This window comes from Vigna angularis, chromosome 11 (assembly GCF_016808095.1).
Source record: "Vigna angularis cultivar LongXiaoDou No.4 chromosome 11, ASM1680809v1, whole genome shotgun sequence".
Lineage (NCBI taxonomy): Eukaryota > Viridiplantae > Streptophyta > Magnoliopsida > Fabales > Fabaceae > Vigna > Vigna angularis.
Window position 1 is genome coordinate 17,269,928 of NC_068980.1, and position 14,659 is coordinate 17,284,586.

General features: G+C 33.0%; 2 protein-coding genes across 2 annotated transcripts; one reads left to right on the forward strand and one right to left on the reverse strand.

Annotated features, from left to right (window-relative positions):
- The first annotated feature begins 5,018 nt into the window (after positions 1-5,018).
- LOC108332699 (protein MAIN-LIKE 1-like) lies at positions 5,019-7,356 on the forward strand. Its single transcript, XM_017568013.1, has 7 exons — positions 5,019-5,189; positions 5,470-5,817; positions 5,884-6,302; positions 6,423-6,546; positions 6,634-6,987; positions 7,092-7,192; positions 7,317-7,356. Exons 1-7 carry the CDS (start codon positions 5,019-5,021, stop codon positions 7,354-7,356), a joined length of 1,557 nt encoding a protein of 518 aa, XP_017423502.1.
- Positions 7,357-11,605: 4,249 nt separating this feature from the next.
- Positions 11,606-12,945, reverse strand: LOC108333353 (probable carboxylesterase 15). Its single transcript, XM_017568768.2, has one exon. It carries the CDS (start codon positions 12,817-12,819, stop codon positions 11,809-11,811), a length of 1,011 nt encoding a protein of 336 aa, XP_017424257.1. The 5' UTR covers positions 12,820-12,945; the 3' UTR covers positions 11,606-11,808.
- Between the last annotated feature and the right edge of the window lie 1,714 nt (positions 12,946-14,659).

A 14,659-nucleotide genomic window follows, 5' to 3' on the forward strand; every position in this document is an offset into this window, starting at 1 on the left:
AGCAAAAAAATGGAGGAATTAGACCAAGAGATGTTAAATTTCAAAAAGGTGGAGATCAACATTCCCTTACTAGATGTTGTTAAGCAAATCCCTAAATACGCCATGTTTTAAAAAGAACTTTGTACAAATACAAGGCGTTTTAGGGATAATGAGATTGTGAATTTGGGAAGAAATATGTCAAGCTTGATTAAGAAGCATATTGAAATACCGCTAAAATGCCAGGATCTAGGTATGTTTTTTGTTCCTTGTGTTATTGGAAATTCAAAGTTTGACAATGCCATGCTAGATTTAGGGGCTTCCATAAATATAATGCCTTTATCAGTGTTTACTTCTCTATCTCTGGGACCTCTTAAGACTACTGGTGTGGTCATTCAATTGGTCAACCGTAGCACAATTAACCCTGCAAGTGTGCTTGAGGACATGCTTGTCTAAATAGACAAGGTAATTTTTCCTGCAGATTTCTATATCTTGGATATGAAGATAATGAAGGAATCAATCCAACAACTATTATCTTGGGAAGACCCTTCATGATGACAACACGAACCAAGATAGATGTCCATGCAAGATCATTGACAATGGAGGTAGGAGACGAGAAAGTGCATTTGAACGTGTTGGAAGCTGGGAAGCACCCGATTAAAGATCATTCTTTGTTTTGTATTGACTTATTAAGTGATGTTGTAAACATTTTTTCTCCAACTTTGGAATTTTCTTTTTCAAATATGTTGTGCCTAATTTTGCATGACAAAGAAAACTATAAAACAGGTGATATTGAGGACGCAGTGTCAATAGATGATTCCTCTATGGTGTCCAAGTGTGATGTTGAGGTGACTGAGATTACCTTAGGTAGTAAAATGTTGTCATTTGTGGTACAGACACCCATTTTGGAGTTGAAACCCTTACCATCTCATTTGAAATATGCTTATCTTGAGAAGGATGGGAAACTCCCTATTATTATATATGCACTGCTTACTAATGAGCAGGAAAAACAATTATTATAGGTTATCAAAGATCACAAGAAAGCAATAGGCTAGACTTTAGCAGATATTCTTGGTATTAGCCCTTCTTTTTGCATGCATAGAATACTTTTGGAGGAGGATGATAAACCAATGAGACAACCTCAAAAAAGACTGAATCCTCAACTGATGGAGGTTGTAAAGAAAGAGGACACCAAGTTGCTACAAATAGGTATTATATACTCCAATTCTGATAGCTCTTGGGTGAGTCTTATACACGTGGTTCCCAAGAATGGAATCACAATGGTCAAGAACGAAAAAGACAAGTTGACTCCTATTCAGGACAGAAGTGGGACACATAATTTAGTAGTTGACCATCTTAGTAGGATTGAAAAGGGAAAAGATAATATTCCGATGTAGGATGACTTTTCCGATGAAGTTCTACTAGCATTCCTTCCACCATGAAGGAGGTAAGTACCCTCATACTTTTTCTTTGCATTCTATATATAAGGCATACATTGAGGATAATGGATAGTTTAAGTGTGGGGGTATGGGAAACAATTAACTTTGTTCCCTATTTTGTTTTATTTTTTTTAATATTTGCAACAGATTTGAGAGTTTGAATCAGTAACTAGAATGATCATGAATTCAAGAAAGAGAAAATGAGTCATGTTGATATGAGTGGATTGCTTTTATGATTTGCTGATTGAGTTGATTTGAGAATTTCCTGATTAAATCTTTTGTGAAAGGAATTTGAACCATGTGAGTTTTGGGCCTAATGATAAGAATGAACCACCGTGTGCCATACCTATTTTTCTTTTGTGATTTGCCCCTGTTTTGTTGATACTCTAATATTTAGCTTGATTTTGTGTTTGAAATTGAGGTAAATATGCATGATTTGATATTATTAAGGCCTTTTTTTTTCAACTACTTGGCTAAATAAATTTGTCCTAACATATTCCATTAGAAACCCCTTTGAGCCTTAAGACTATTTTTCTTGTTTTCAGTCATTGTCAAATGAAAAAAGAAGAAAATCATATGTTCCTTACCTTAGGAAAGAAGAAGGAGTAATGGATTGTGTTAGAAGTAAGTGGTGAATAAGTGTGTGGGTGAGAGTACCTTACCCACAAAATAATAAGATTGGCAAAAGGAAGATGAAAAGCCATAGTTTTGGAAAAAAAAAAAGAAAAAAGAAGGAAAAAGAGAAAAAAAAATCTTCCTTAAAAGAGGAACAAATAATAAAGTTGGTTTTGAAATCAAGTGTCATTGCTCTTTTCTATATCAATTTCAAAAACATAGAAATTCCAAAAAGGAAATCTTACATTTGCCTTGGCCTCAATATAACCTTTAAAAAGCCCTCATGATCAATAATTGCATGTTTTCTGAAGTATGTGAATATTAGAGTCTTGCTAAATATCAAGGGTGTCTACTTACATGGGTATTTTGAGCGTAAACACAAGCCAAAGACACTTGAGAGAGTTCGAGAGAAATAGATACATTTTAACTTGAGTGTTACCTTTTATATTTGGTTTTTTTTGGAACTCAAAAAGGTCAACTCATGTGTGAAGAATAGATTGATTTCATTTGCATGTCCATGACAAAGTGATCTCTAGATGATTGATCTATTTCTAGTGTTGTTCATTCTATTGATCCAAATGCAAATATGGAATAAAATGACCCAGAACAAAGTCTTGAAATTAGTCAATTTTGCCTAGGAGTACAAAAGGATAAGTGTGGGGTGTGATGAGTGCATATTTATGACCACATTTATGATTTAAAATTCAAATTTTTGATGAGATTCTTGTGCTTAAATGATTGATTTAAAGTAAATTTGTGACACCTTTTATATTAATTTCTCACATGAACTTTTATTTATTCCATTCACTTTTATAAATTATATCTTATCCATCACCTTCTCCCCAACCTTTTTTTATTATTTCCTTCATTCATTTTCTCCATCTACTTTTCCACTCCACTTTTATATTAATTTCTCACTAACTTTTATTTATTCAATTCATTTTTCTAAATTATATTTTATCAATCACCTTCTCCACCAACCTTTCTTTATTATTTCCTTCATTCATTTTCTTCATCTACTTTCTCCATCCACTTTTTATATTATTTTTATTCACATTCTTGTTATATTTTATTTCACCTAATTTCTCCACCTACTTTTTATATTACTTCTTTCACTTATTTTCCACACTAACTTTTACTATTACTTTTTTTATTAAATTTTATTTCATCTAATTTTTCCACCCACTTTTTATATTTTTTTCACCTATTTTCCACACTAACTTTTTTATTCACTTTTTTTTATTATATTTTATTTCACCTAATTTCTCCACCCACTTCTTATATTACTTCTTTCACTTATTTTCCACAGCAACTTTTACTATTTATTTTTTTTTTATAATATTTTATTTCATCTAACTTTTTTCATCCACTTTTTATATTTTTTTTTCACCTATTTTCCACATTAACTTTTTCAATTTACTTTTTTTATTATATTTTATTTCATCTAATTTTTTCACCCACTTTTTATATTATTTCTTTTACTTATTTTCCACATTAACTTTTTCTATTTTTCTCACTAACTTTTTTTAAAATTATATTTTATCCATAACTCACATACTCTTCACTCCATTTTTTACACACACACACACAAAACATATATCTTCACATACACACATCTCTTCTTTCCCATTCCATCATTTTTCAACAACGCATCCATTTTCATCCACATCATTACTATTTCGTATTATCACCTTAATTTTACCATTCTTACCATATTATCCTCATTTTCTATTTTCCTTATTCACACTCCACCATCGTCAAACACTTCAACCCATCTCTTCTCCTCCATATGACCATCTTCATATTCTAAAGATTTCATTATCACTTGCATCTCGATCGGGCTATCTTCACCTTCTATATCCAAGTTCTCATCTCTTCATTTTTTTGTTTGTTTGAATTATGTTGTTAAAGTTTTTTATTTGAATTTAACATTTCTATGTTTGATTGTCATGATATATATTCGAGCTAGAGCTTCATGAGGAAGTTCAATGGGAGCGAAAAAATCATTTGGGATTGGTCTGGAGAAATGATTTTGAGTTAAAAGGAGGGACTTGATTGAGCCCAGTTTATTGAACTCCGAGAATGGCACTGAGAAGGAGTTGCTGACGAAGTTGAGGGTTCTGAGGCCGTGAATCTCCGCTAGAGTGTCAACGTCGATTGGTCCTAAGAGGTCCAAGTCGAAGAGGTGTAGGCCTATGATGACTCCGTTAAAGCAAACAATGTCGAGTCGGGAGTAAGATGAGATGTTAAGGATGCATGAGGAGATAGCCTCCCACGTGAAGCGAGAAAGGAGCAAGGGTTGACACGTTTCAGAAAAAGGAAAAGTGATGTGGCACAACATTAGCCACCTAAAAAAAAAATAACGTCGTTAGTCATGGATAACTAAATCTGAGACTTTTTAAAAGGAGAATGATGAAAATGAATCAAAGTTTCGAAGAAAAACGAAAACGAAAACCACTTGATAACTTAAGGCTAAAAATATATTTAACCCTAAATAAAACTACTTTAATTCCTTAAAATAGAAAAAACCTTGACTTTAATCATTAAGCTTTGGATTTGAGAAACTAAACAAAAACATTTCAACTGTTTTTAGGGTGTTGCTCCCTCTACCACCACTGTATACTTCCTCCACCTCCCCACATTATTTTAATTCCAATTATATCCTTAAGTTAAAAGTTTTTTACTTTTACCCTATTTTTAAATCATTTGAAACCCTAATTTTACTTTCCCAACACCCACCCATGGAACTCTCTTCCCCTTTCCCATTTCTGTTTCACCTCCCCACCTCCCCGCTTCCATTCCTTTCTTTTTTTCTTTCCAGTTTCTCTTTTGGTTTGAAAGCTTCCATTGCCGTCGTGGTGTGGAGGAGCGTCCAGAGCGTCGACCAACGTGGAGGAGGAGGAGTTCTTTGCAGCTTATGTTAAGTACTTTAGTTTAGGGTTTATTATTGTTTATGTGGTTTGAATATGTGCTGTTTTGCCACTGTTAATGGTTGGTTGTCGTCGCTGGTTCGATTGTGTGCCACCAAACAGTCCCCACGAAGGCCAAAAGGGATGTGGGATATTCGTTTGGCCTTCAACGGATATCCGACTTCCGTCGACGGATGTGGGAGATCCGTTGAAGGCCAAACGGATATCTCACAGCCGTTTTGGCCTTTTGGTTTTTTTTTTCAATATTAAATATAGAATGTAATAAGCACAAACGGACGCTGCAATCACTCTCGCAACTTAATTTTCAAAGCTAAAAGCTCAATCCAATATATCAATACGTATACATGATTTTTCTTCCAGCTATTAGGCAAGTGGATTCAAAACACATTTTAATTGTAATGATGCATGAACTGTGGCTCATAGCCTCTTGCACCTCTTTAGAATAAAAATCAATTTTGATTTTTGACGATTTAGAGGTTTTTTAAATGAAACAATTACATTTTTGTTAGAAATGGCAAGAAACACGCGGTGCATCTTTTAGTTCTCGAGGAGAGAGTTCGGTGCAGGGCGAAAGTCAGAGAAGATCTACCTCTTCCGCTCATAGAAGGCGTGTAGCTCCTGTTGAGGATGACCCTTATGTTGAGGAGCGAGCCTTTGAGGAGCAGACATATGAGGCGTATGAGACTCATGGTCAGGAGGATGCATTTTCGGCCCCTGACGACGATGACGATGAGGAGGAGCATGTGAATGTTCATAACATACAGGAGGATATCGATGGATTTCTTGGAGGTCCACGTGATGGTTCATTGCTAACGCACTATGTTCAACATGTAACTTATGCTATTTCACAAGGCGGGGTGAGTGCAAAAAGAAAATTTATTTTATTTTTTTTAATAGAAGTTTTATTAAATATTGATGTGTAGGATCGAGGGGACATACTGAAGTTGATCTCTCACAGAAAAAAAGTAAATAAGTTAGGACCATGCCACAAGGGAATTCAACACATTGTGTTGAATTCCAGTTTGATGCCTCTCACAGAGATTTGTTATGATTACGTTGATAAGGGCTTACTCCTCAGATTCATAGAGAGGTGGCATTTCGAGACCAGTAGTTTCCATCTCCCTATAGGGGAGATGTCGGTTACTCTTGATGATGTCTCGACATTACTTCACCTGCCCGTGATGGGACAAATGTGTGATTTGGAGGAGTTGGAGTTTGAGGAGGCTCGCACAACCCTTGTACAGCTGCTCGGCGTTGATGGTGGCATAGCTGGTGCTGAGATGGAGGACGCACGTGGTCTGAAAGTTAGACTCAGCTGGCTTAGAGATATATATGTTCAGAGGTGTGAGTCACATCATTGGGACTATGCTGCTAGAGCATATTTGTTACATATAGTAGGATGCACGATTTTTGCAAATAAGAGTGTCAATTCTATACACGTGTCTTACTTATTTTTATTTAGAGACGTACACGCGTGTGACAGATATGCCTGTGGTGTTGCTGCACTCGCCCATTTGTACGAGTATCTCGGGGATGCGAGTCTTGCCTCCACGAAGCAGATGGCCAAATATTTGACTCTATTTCAGGTACAGTTATAACTTTGACATTTAATTCATGTATTTATTTCCATGTTCGAAGATGGATGAAATTTAATTGAATAATTATTTTTTTAGAGTTGGATATACGAACATTTCCCTAGCATGGGAAGGAGGCGGTTGGTGACTTCTTACGATGATACCACACAACGTGCCATGAGGTGGCAGAGCCTTAGGCAGAGTTCCACTATCGCGGAGATTCGGTCACAGTTGGATGCGTTGACATACAGTGGAGTTGTATGGCATCCGTATGAGAGGCATCAGGTCATTCGGCCATTCTTCGGCATCTATATGTATTTTGGATGGATTCGGATTGGTGAGACCCTTTGTCGTCATTTGCCTGAGCGTGTGCTGAGGCAATTTGAGTTTCAGCAAGACATTCCACGATCACCGACTGCGGTTCCAAATGCAGATATATTGGCCATTGATCATGTTTGGTTGCACTTTAGAGCTCACGTTGTGAGTAATGTCAGACATGCAGCATCCCCTTCTGACTGTGTCAATTGGTTCGTATCCTTATATTATTGTTGTTGCAGATGACGCGCGACCGGCTCTTGCGCCTAGATAGTGCCCCGATGTTCCACAAGAGGTGCTACCCCATCGTAGACCGTCTCCACCTTCATCATCTAACGTCCTGGTATGTTATTTTCATTGCTTATATTATTAAATTTTCCTCACATCCATTTCACCTTAAACTGATGTTGACATCCGCTGAAGGATGTTCACATCCGTTTAAAGTTTACCTTTTTTTTTAATTTTAGGGTTTATTCACACCTGGAGGACGCACCACTGCACCAATAAGACCCGACACAACCAACACAGCTTAATCAATTCTTTCCACCAGCACCAACCTTTGCAACTTTTCACGTATACCACTGAAGGAAGTATATTCTCACAGTGAAAGAAATAGAGGAAGAGAGGAAGAAGTCTAACGTTAGAATGAAAGAAAAGTTTCTTACTAGGACTAATAATAGGTCATTAGTGGGATGGGTTGGAAGTGGATAAAAATTTAAAAATAATAACCCTAAAAATAAAATTTTACTGAATGACAAAATAGTAAAGGGGAGGTGGAGGGAGGAAATGGTGGTGGTGAAGGGAGCAACACTCCTGTTTTTATTCCTTAAATTTAGTATTTAAGGATATTTAACTAAGTCTGGGAGAATAAATATCGGAAAGAATAACTTATTTTACATTTCAAAAACTAAAATATAATTAAACCTAAATATTATAGATGAAACAAAATGAAGGACCGAAATGCCATTTTAATATCAAAATAGAATAAGTGAAATATTTGACAGTATTTTAAAGGAAGAAGATAGTAAAACAAACATTTTTCAAATTATGGAGATTACAAAGGTTAAATTAAATTTTAAGAAAAAAATCTTCCAAATTTAAAGAGTTAAAATATATATAGAATTAAATATGTTTTTTTTCCTAAATTATTATATATTTTTTGTTTTCATTCTTCTTTCAAATTTTTATCTATTTTTGTCTCTCTTTATAGAAAATAACGAATTTAGTTCTTCTCAATTAATGTCGTTAGTTTTTTTCTAAGGTGATAAATAGCGTGTTATGTGTATCTTGCTGATATTGGAACAAAATAAATGTATCTGAAAATATGACACACCTTTTGCCATGTAAAAAAATTAAATTAATAACATTAGTCATAAGAGATTAAATGAATGATTTTCTAAAAGAGAAAAATGAAAATAAATTAAAATTTAAGAAAAAAAAACAAAAAACGTATAATAATTTTTTAGAAAAAAAAATATTTAACTGATAACATATTCTCAGTGTGTTCTGTGAACCTTCGTTGAAATCTTTACTTTTGTTGGTCGGCCATGATGAATATTCAACTTTTGTTTATCTTTTGTTCAGACAAATTTAAATAAATTTATTAAAAGAGTAGCTACTATCCATTATTCATATATAGTCACCTTATCAACTTTATTAGATCTTTTAACAATATTACTAATACTATTATATTTTAAAATTCATTTCTAAAAGTGTCATTTGCATAATTATTTTAGAAGAAAAAATCTTATTTTCAGACAATAAATTATCTATCTGTAATTACTTTTAGGAGAAACAAATAAGTTTGAAAATTAAAATTAAATATTTTATTACAAAAATTATTATGTTTTCAAAGTATATTTTTTTAACTTATATATATAAATTAATTTTTATTTTATAAATAATTTTCGTTTCTTTTTCTTAATTTCTAAAAAAATACAGATGATAAAACATTCATTTCAACACTGTCATTAAAATTAGACTTAGACATGTTTTTAAATTTAATTCCAATCAAATTTATGAGTTTTGGCTTTTGGTTCTATAATAAAAAGGTCCTTGTTTTTCATTTAAAAAATTTAAAATCATTTTTTTCTTCTTATAAAAAATGTGAATTTTGATTTTAGTTTTGATAAAGTATTTTTCATTGATTTTTATCACTCTAAAATTGTAATAATATTCATTTTAAGATAGATATATTTAGATGATACATCAACTTTATATTATAGTTAAGTTAGTCACAATAATTATTTCACTTTTGTTATCTAACCTATAAGTAGCTAATTAATATTATATTATTGGGTTATTCAATATAAGTCTAAGTTTTACATCGAGAAAAAAAACTTGAATATCTTATAAGAAAAAGGACACATAAATTCATTGTTTTGAGTTAAAAGTAGTGTCAATTTTTTATGTAAATTTGATTCGTATATTATTAGTGTTGATAATTTTCCTTTGAAAGACTCATCAATGGTATCAAATCCAGGTTAGTCTTGGTGGTCATCTCAGACAACTCTCTCTATCTAAAGTCTTCTTAATGGAGGGTCAGATAAACGTGTCTCGTTAATGACAGTATAAGTAAGTGGGTACACATCATTAGCTTGAGAGGTAGTGTCAAAGTGAAAGAACTCAAACTTGAGGAAGAGGTCGTTAGGTTATTAAAGTATGAGTCTAAGTTCCAATTTTAGTAAAATTGAGAAAATTAAGTATCTTATAAAGAAGAAGACACATAAACTCATTGTTTTAATGTTTTTGGTTAGAAGTGGTATTTGACTCGTATTTTATTAGTATTGTTTTTCTCTAACAATCTATCCTCCAAAAGACTCATTAGTGTATTTCATTAGTATTGTTTATCTCCAGCAATCTACTCTCTAAAAGACTCATTAGTGTTGTTCAACTCATATTTCATCGATGTTGTATCTCCTCAATAATTTGCTTTTGAGAAACTTATTAGTGGTATCAAAGGTAGGTTAGTCCTGGTGGTCAGCTCGTCGATAATCTTCCTAACAAAGGATTGAAACAAGCGTATCTCATTATAGTAAACAACTATAAAAATAAAGAGATATCCGTAATTCGTTTAAAAGAAAATTATCAGTGAAAAAAAGTCAACACTTGAAAAAAAAATTACAAACCTATCCAAATATCATTTTAAATTTCACATTAAATAAAAATCAACCTACAAAATTATTCTTTTAAAGCTTTTAGTGTGATATTAATATTTTATATGTAAATTTGATTACGTTTCTTACATAATCATTTATCGAAACACCCATCACAAAAAAACATGATCAAATATCACAATTTAACTTCTTTTTGTATCTATTTTTACGAAACCAAATGAATGAGAAAGCAATACACCAAAAGAGAAAGCATCAATGAAGGTACGGTAATAAAGTTGAATATAATATGTGTGATAATTGGTGAGTACTGTATATGATTTGTTTCAGAGAATTTGGTTCACAAGAAAAAAGAATCATTCACATCTTTGATGCTAAGTTAATGGCTCATAACTAAAGTGAAGTTAATTTATGAGGTTGAGGAGTTGCTTCATAAAAATATGGATGGAGACTCCAACCCACCATGTCCCAAACTCAATTTTCATACACAGTCATTGAATTCAAGCTACATGGTAGCTGGGGTCATCTAAATGCTACTTCTTTTGTCCTTGCAGAAAAAAAATACAAACTAATAATGGAATGAATTATTATTTATGTAATGACATGATGGATAAAACTAATATTAAAACACAAAAAAAAAATTAAATTTATGACAAGTGTGTTGATGTGAATTTTTAATTCTTTAATTTAAAGTTTATAAAAAATAATAACTCTTTTATTCAAAAAGGTTTATTTTAAAATCTAGATGAATCTACCTCTTTAATCCGCTAATATATGTAATAAATCAAACTCATTGCTTTTATATATTGTACTTTAAATAAGACGAGACAAATCATAAATTTAGTTCAACAAATTATTAAAAATTTAAATGAGTTGAAAATCTTATAAATTGGAATTTGAAATGAAAAATGTGTGCTGATTAACGATTCTCAATCAATTATTTTCTCTGCATCTTTACATTAAAGTCTTACCAGTCTCTTCCACTTTTGTAAAGAACAATGTCCCTTGATACTATTTTCTCTGCATCTTTACATTAAGGTTCATATTTCTTGAATTTGTTGTGTACGTCATCTTAAGAAAAAAAATACTATTTGACATCAACAAATTTTTACACATACTTTATATTTATTATTTTACCCTTAATTTCTTTTCTTTATAAATACAAAATTTGTTCTTATCCAACCCTAAACATAAATCTTGAAATATGTGGCAAAATTTGAATGATTAGAAAAATCATATACTCCTAAATATTGGAGTACAAAGGAAAAGGAAAATTCAGTGAAACTTTCTACTCTCAAGGACACAAATATACAACTGTGATATACCGTTCATTAAATCGCTCATAACTTGAGTGTTAGAGTATCTTTTGCAGGTACCTCTCCCTCCGATCCAAAACGACAATCGAGTGGTTAGGAACATCGTCGATCGGAACAAGTGATAACCGAACGATAGATTGGAAGTATACGAGCGGAGTCGGTCTCAGAAAATCCCAACCGAAACAATTCTCAATAATATATTTCTTGTGAATTTGGTAACAATGGAATATAAGTTCAAACTTATCTTCTTTTAACCAAAATATAATAAATTTATGATGTTCAAATTTAACTTAAACTCAGATTTTATAACAATGTAAACACAACAAGGAAACAAATATCAAGACATCCTTATACTCCACAAAATTTAAGAGCTTTCGACGATTATTATGAAATTTCCACACTCAAATAAGTTCTTAAGGAATATGTAATCTTGCATTAGAAACAGTTATTCTGGATGAAGGTAGTAAAAAAGTTATCCTTTTTAAGACTCGAACTCAATGATGAAGTTGATGAAACCCTTATGGAATAATTCAGTGCTCCTGGATGAACTCCTTGATCTTAGTTATGAAAGCATCGGTTTTTGCACTAACATTGGGGTCCGTATCCACAGCAACCTTGTTCAAATAAAAACTATGACTCATTCCATGGCTCACATAAAGTTCAACGTCCTTGTTGGCTTTCTTCATGGCCTCATAGTACTCCATCTCCGTGTCCCTCACCAAGTCCATCTCCGCCACGCACAGCAGCACCGCCGGCAGTTTCAGCCCTTCAAGAGCCGGTGCCGCCTCACCCATCGGGCACGTTATTGGGTGGTCCTTCGTCGCCCCGACCGGCAGTGCTAACTCTAGGAACTTGTCGAGCATGTCCAACGTTAAAAACGGTGATTGTGGCATTTTCAGCTCGGACCGGCTCCGCTCTGACCGGACGAACCCGGGGTGAACCGGGATCGCTCCTGCAACCCGAACCGGGCTTAGGTCCACTGAACCGGCCCTTGAAGCCACCTCATGCACCACGTTCCCGCCAGAACTGTCCCCTATGAGAAAAAGCCGGTTGAAGTCCCCATGTTGCTCGAGCCACGGTTCACGCGAACCGGACCGGGCCACAGATTGGAGCCAGAGGAGGGTGTCAAAGGCGTCATCAATGGCGGTTGGGAGACGGTGCTCCGGTGCACGTCGGAGGAAAGGAGAAACTACAATTGCCTGAGTTGAAAGGGCAACTCGAACGTAAATTTGGTAGTACATGAACCAGTCCGGTTCACTGATGCAAAACCCACCACCCTGAAAATGAAGAATGATGGGTAACTTTTTTTTACTTTCCAACGCTTTCTCCGGCAAGTATAATCGAACACGGAGGTCATGGCCTTCACGAGAAATGATGGTATCACGAACTGCAATACCATCTATAAATTTTTCATGAGAAGGAACCGGATCAGACATAAACTTGAACTGGGCCGGTCCGGTCCATGTCCGGTCGACCGAACCGTCATCATAGATTCTGAGCCAACCGGACACTTCATCAACTAGGTTCTTTTGCTGCACCATGTTTTTGTAATGGAAAATTTAGGGTTGGATTAAAGATACTTGGTAGTAGTTTAAGCCAATTTGGGGTTGGCCTTATATAATGGGAAGAAATGTGACTTTTGAGGCTTCGGTGTGAAAAGTGGGATAAACTAGTGAAGCTTCTGGGAATTCTCCGCGTAAAGGTGTGTGAGACTTAGAAATTGTGAAGAAAATCCAAGTCTTCACTAAATATTATTATGTAGTGTTGTGTGGTTTGAAAATTCACGTAATCATTCACCAATTACATAATCACGAGAAACCGAAAGCAATTTCGATTCTAATTAATAATTAGTTTTTCTAATGCACCCTTTTGGAGAATTGAATGAAATTAATTTATGTTAATGTAAAGATGGATGAATGAATAAATTGGAAAGGGAAAAATATGATTAAATTGGATAATCCTAATTTAATTGTATAACCACTTTTAGTAGTTATCTTCATGATTGACTAATCAACTTTTCTCGACAGTTCTTTTTTTATTATATAGTCGTGTCATTTTCTGATTCCCTTTTCTGGATTTTGTCATCTTGCAAGGGTGTTAGAGTCATGGAATAATGCATTATTTTCCAATTTAAACCACAGTGTCATTGTCAGATTAACAACCCACTTGAATTAATGGTGAATACGATCACAAACATAAATTAAATTAAGTGAAAAAAAAAACAGTTTTATGAAGAAACTAATGTAATATTTCAATTTATTTATTGTAAATACTTATTAGAAAATTTATCCAATTAATTCTTTAATAAATTCGATTTATTAATTACTTTTTTAAGTTTGTTAGTTGAGTTAAATAAACAAAATCAATTTTTTAAAAAAGTTATTATTTAAACGAGTTGAGAGTTCAAAGTTCTAAAAGTTTCATACCAAGCATTCATGAATGACTTGTTTATATATATATATATATATATATATATATATATATATATATATATATATATATATATATATATATATATATATATATATATATATATATATATATATATATATATATGGGTTCAGTTGCTACATTTTAGCAATGCGTACCGAATTTTAGTAGACAAAAATATCCTTATATATCATGGATTCTAAGTTTTAAGGTTAAGGGTATTTTAATAATTTTCATTCTCAAAACTAAAAAAAAAAAAGAAACCCCCCAACCCTTACTCACCTCTCTCATTCCTCTCAACCCTTTCTCACTCCAATCTTTTCTCTGTCATCCCTACTGTAGTCCCAATTGAAAAAATCAGAAACACTTGTCTTTAAACAATTTTACAAAAAAGTGATTTTATAATGAGTTTTCATCTTATAATTTTTGTCTTATCTAATTTTATCCAATTTTCACAAGCATAAAGGAATTGGTAATTTACCTGGAAAAAATCAGAAATACTCGCTGTTAAACAATTTCTTACAAAAAATGATTTTATAATGAGTTTTTATTTTATAATTTTTGTCTTATCTAATTTTATCTAATTTTTACAAGCATAATGACATCAAAGGAATTGATAATTGGCCTTAAAAAAAATCAGAAACACTCGTTGTTAAACAATTTCTTACAAAAAAATGACTTTATAATGAGTTTTCATTTTATAATTTTTGTCGTATATAATTTTATCTAATTTTCACAAGCATAATGACATCCGAAAGAATTGGTAATTGGCCTGAAGGATTTTTTTTAGAGATGATGATTCAACCTATGCAGATATGCAGATGATGAAATTAGAGAGGTTAGTGAAGATGGTGAAATTGAAGAGATCTTGAATGAACCTTTGCCTGAAAGTGAATATGTCAATGACTCAACTCTTTACAAATGCAAATTTTTTAAAGGCTAAGTGTTTCT

Excerpts from the sequence above, each read along its gene's own strand:
- LOC108332699 (XM_017568013.1), top strand. The coding sequence starts at position 5,019 with ATGGTTGGTTGTCGTCGCTGGTTCGATTGTGTGCCACCAAACAGTCCC. Across the intron at positions 5,818-5,883 it reads ATGCTATTTCACAAGGCGGG|GATCGAGGGGACATACTGAA; the intron begins GTGAGTGCAAAA and ends ATTGATGTGTAG. Across the intron at positions 7,193-7,316 it reads CTTCATCATCTAACGTCCTG|GGTTTATTCACACCTGGAGG; the intron begins GTATGTTATTTT and ends TTTTAATTTTAG.
- LOC108333353 (XM_017568768.2), bottom strand. The coding sequence starts at position 12,819 with ATGGTGCAGCAAAAGAACCTAGTTGATGAAGTGTCCGGTTGGCTCAGA.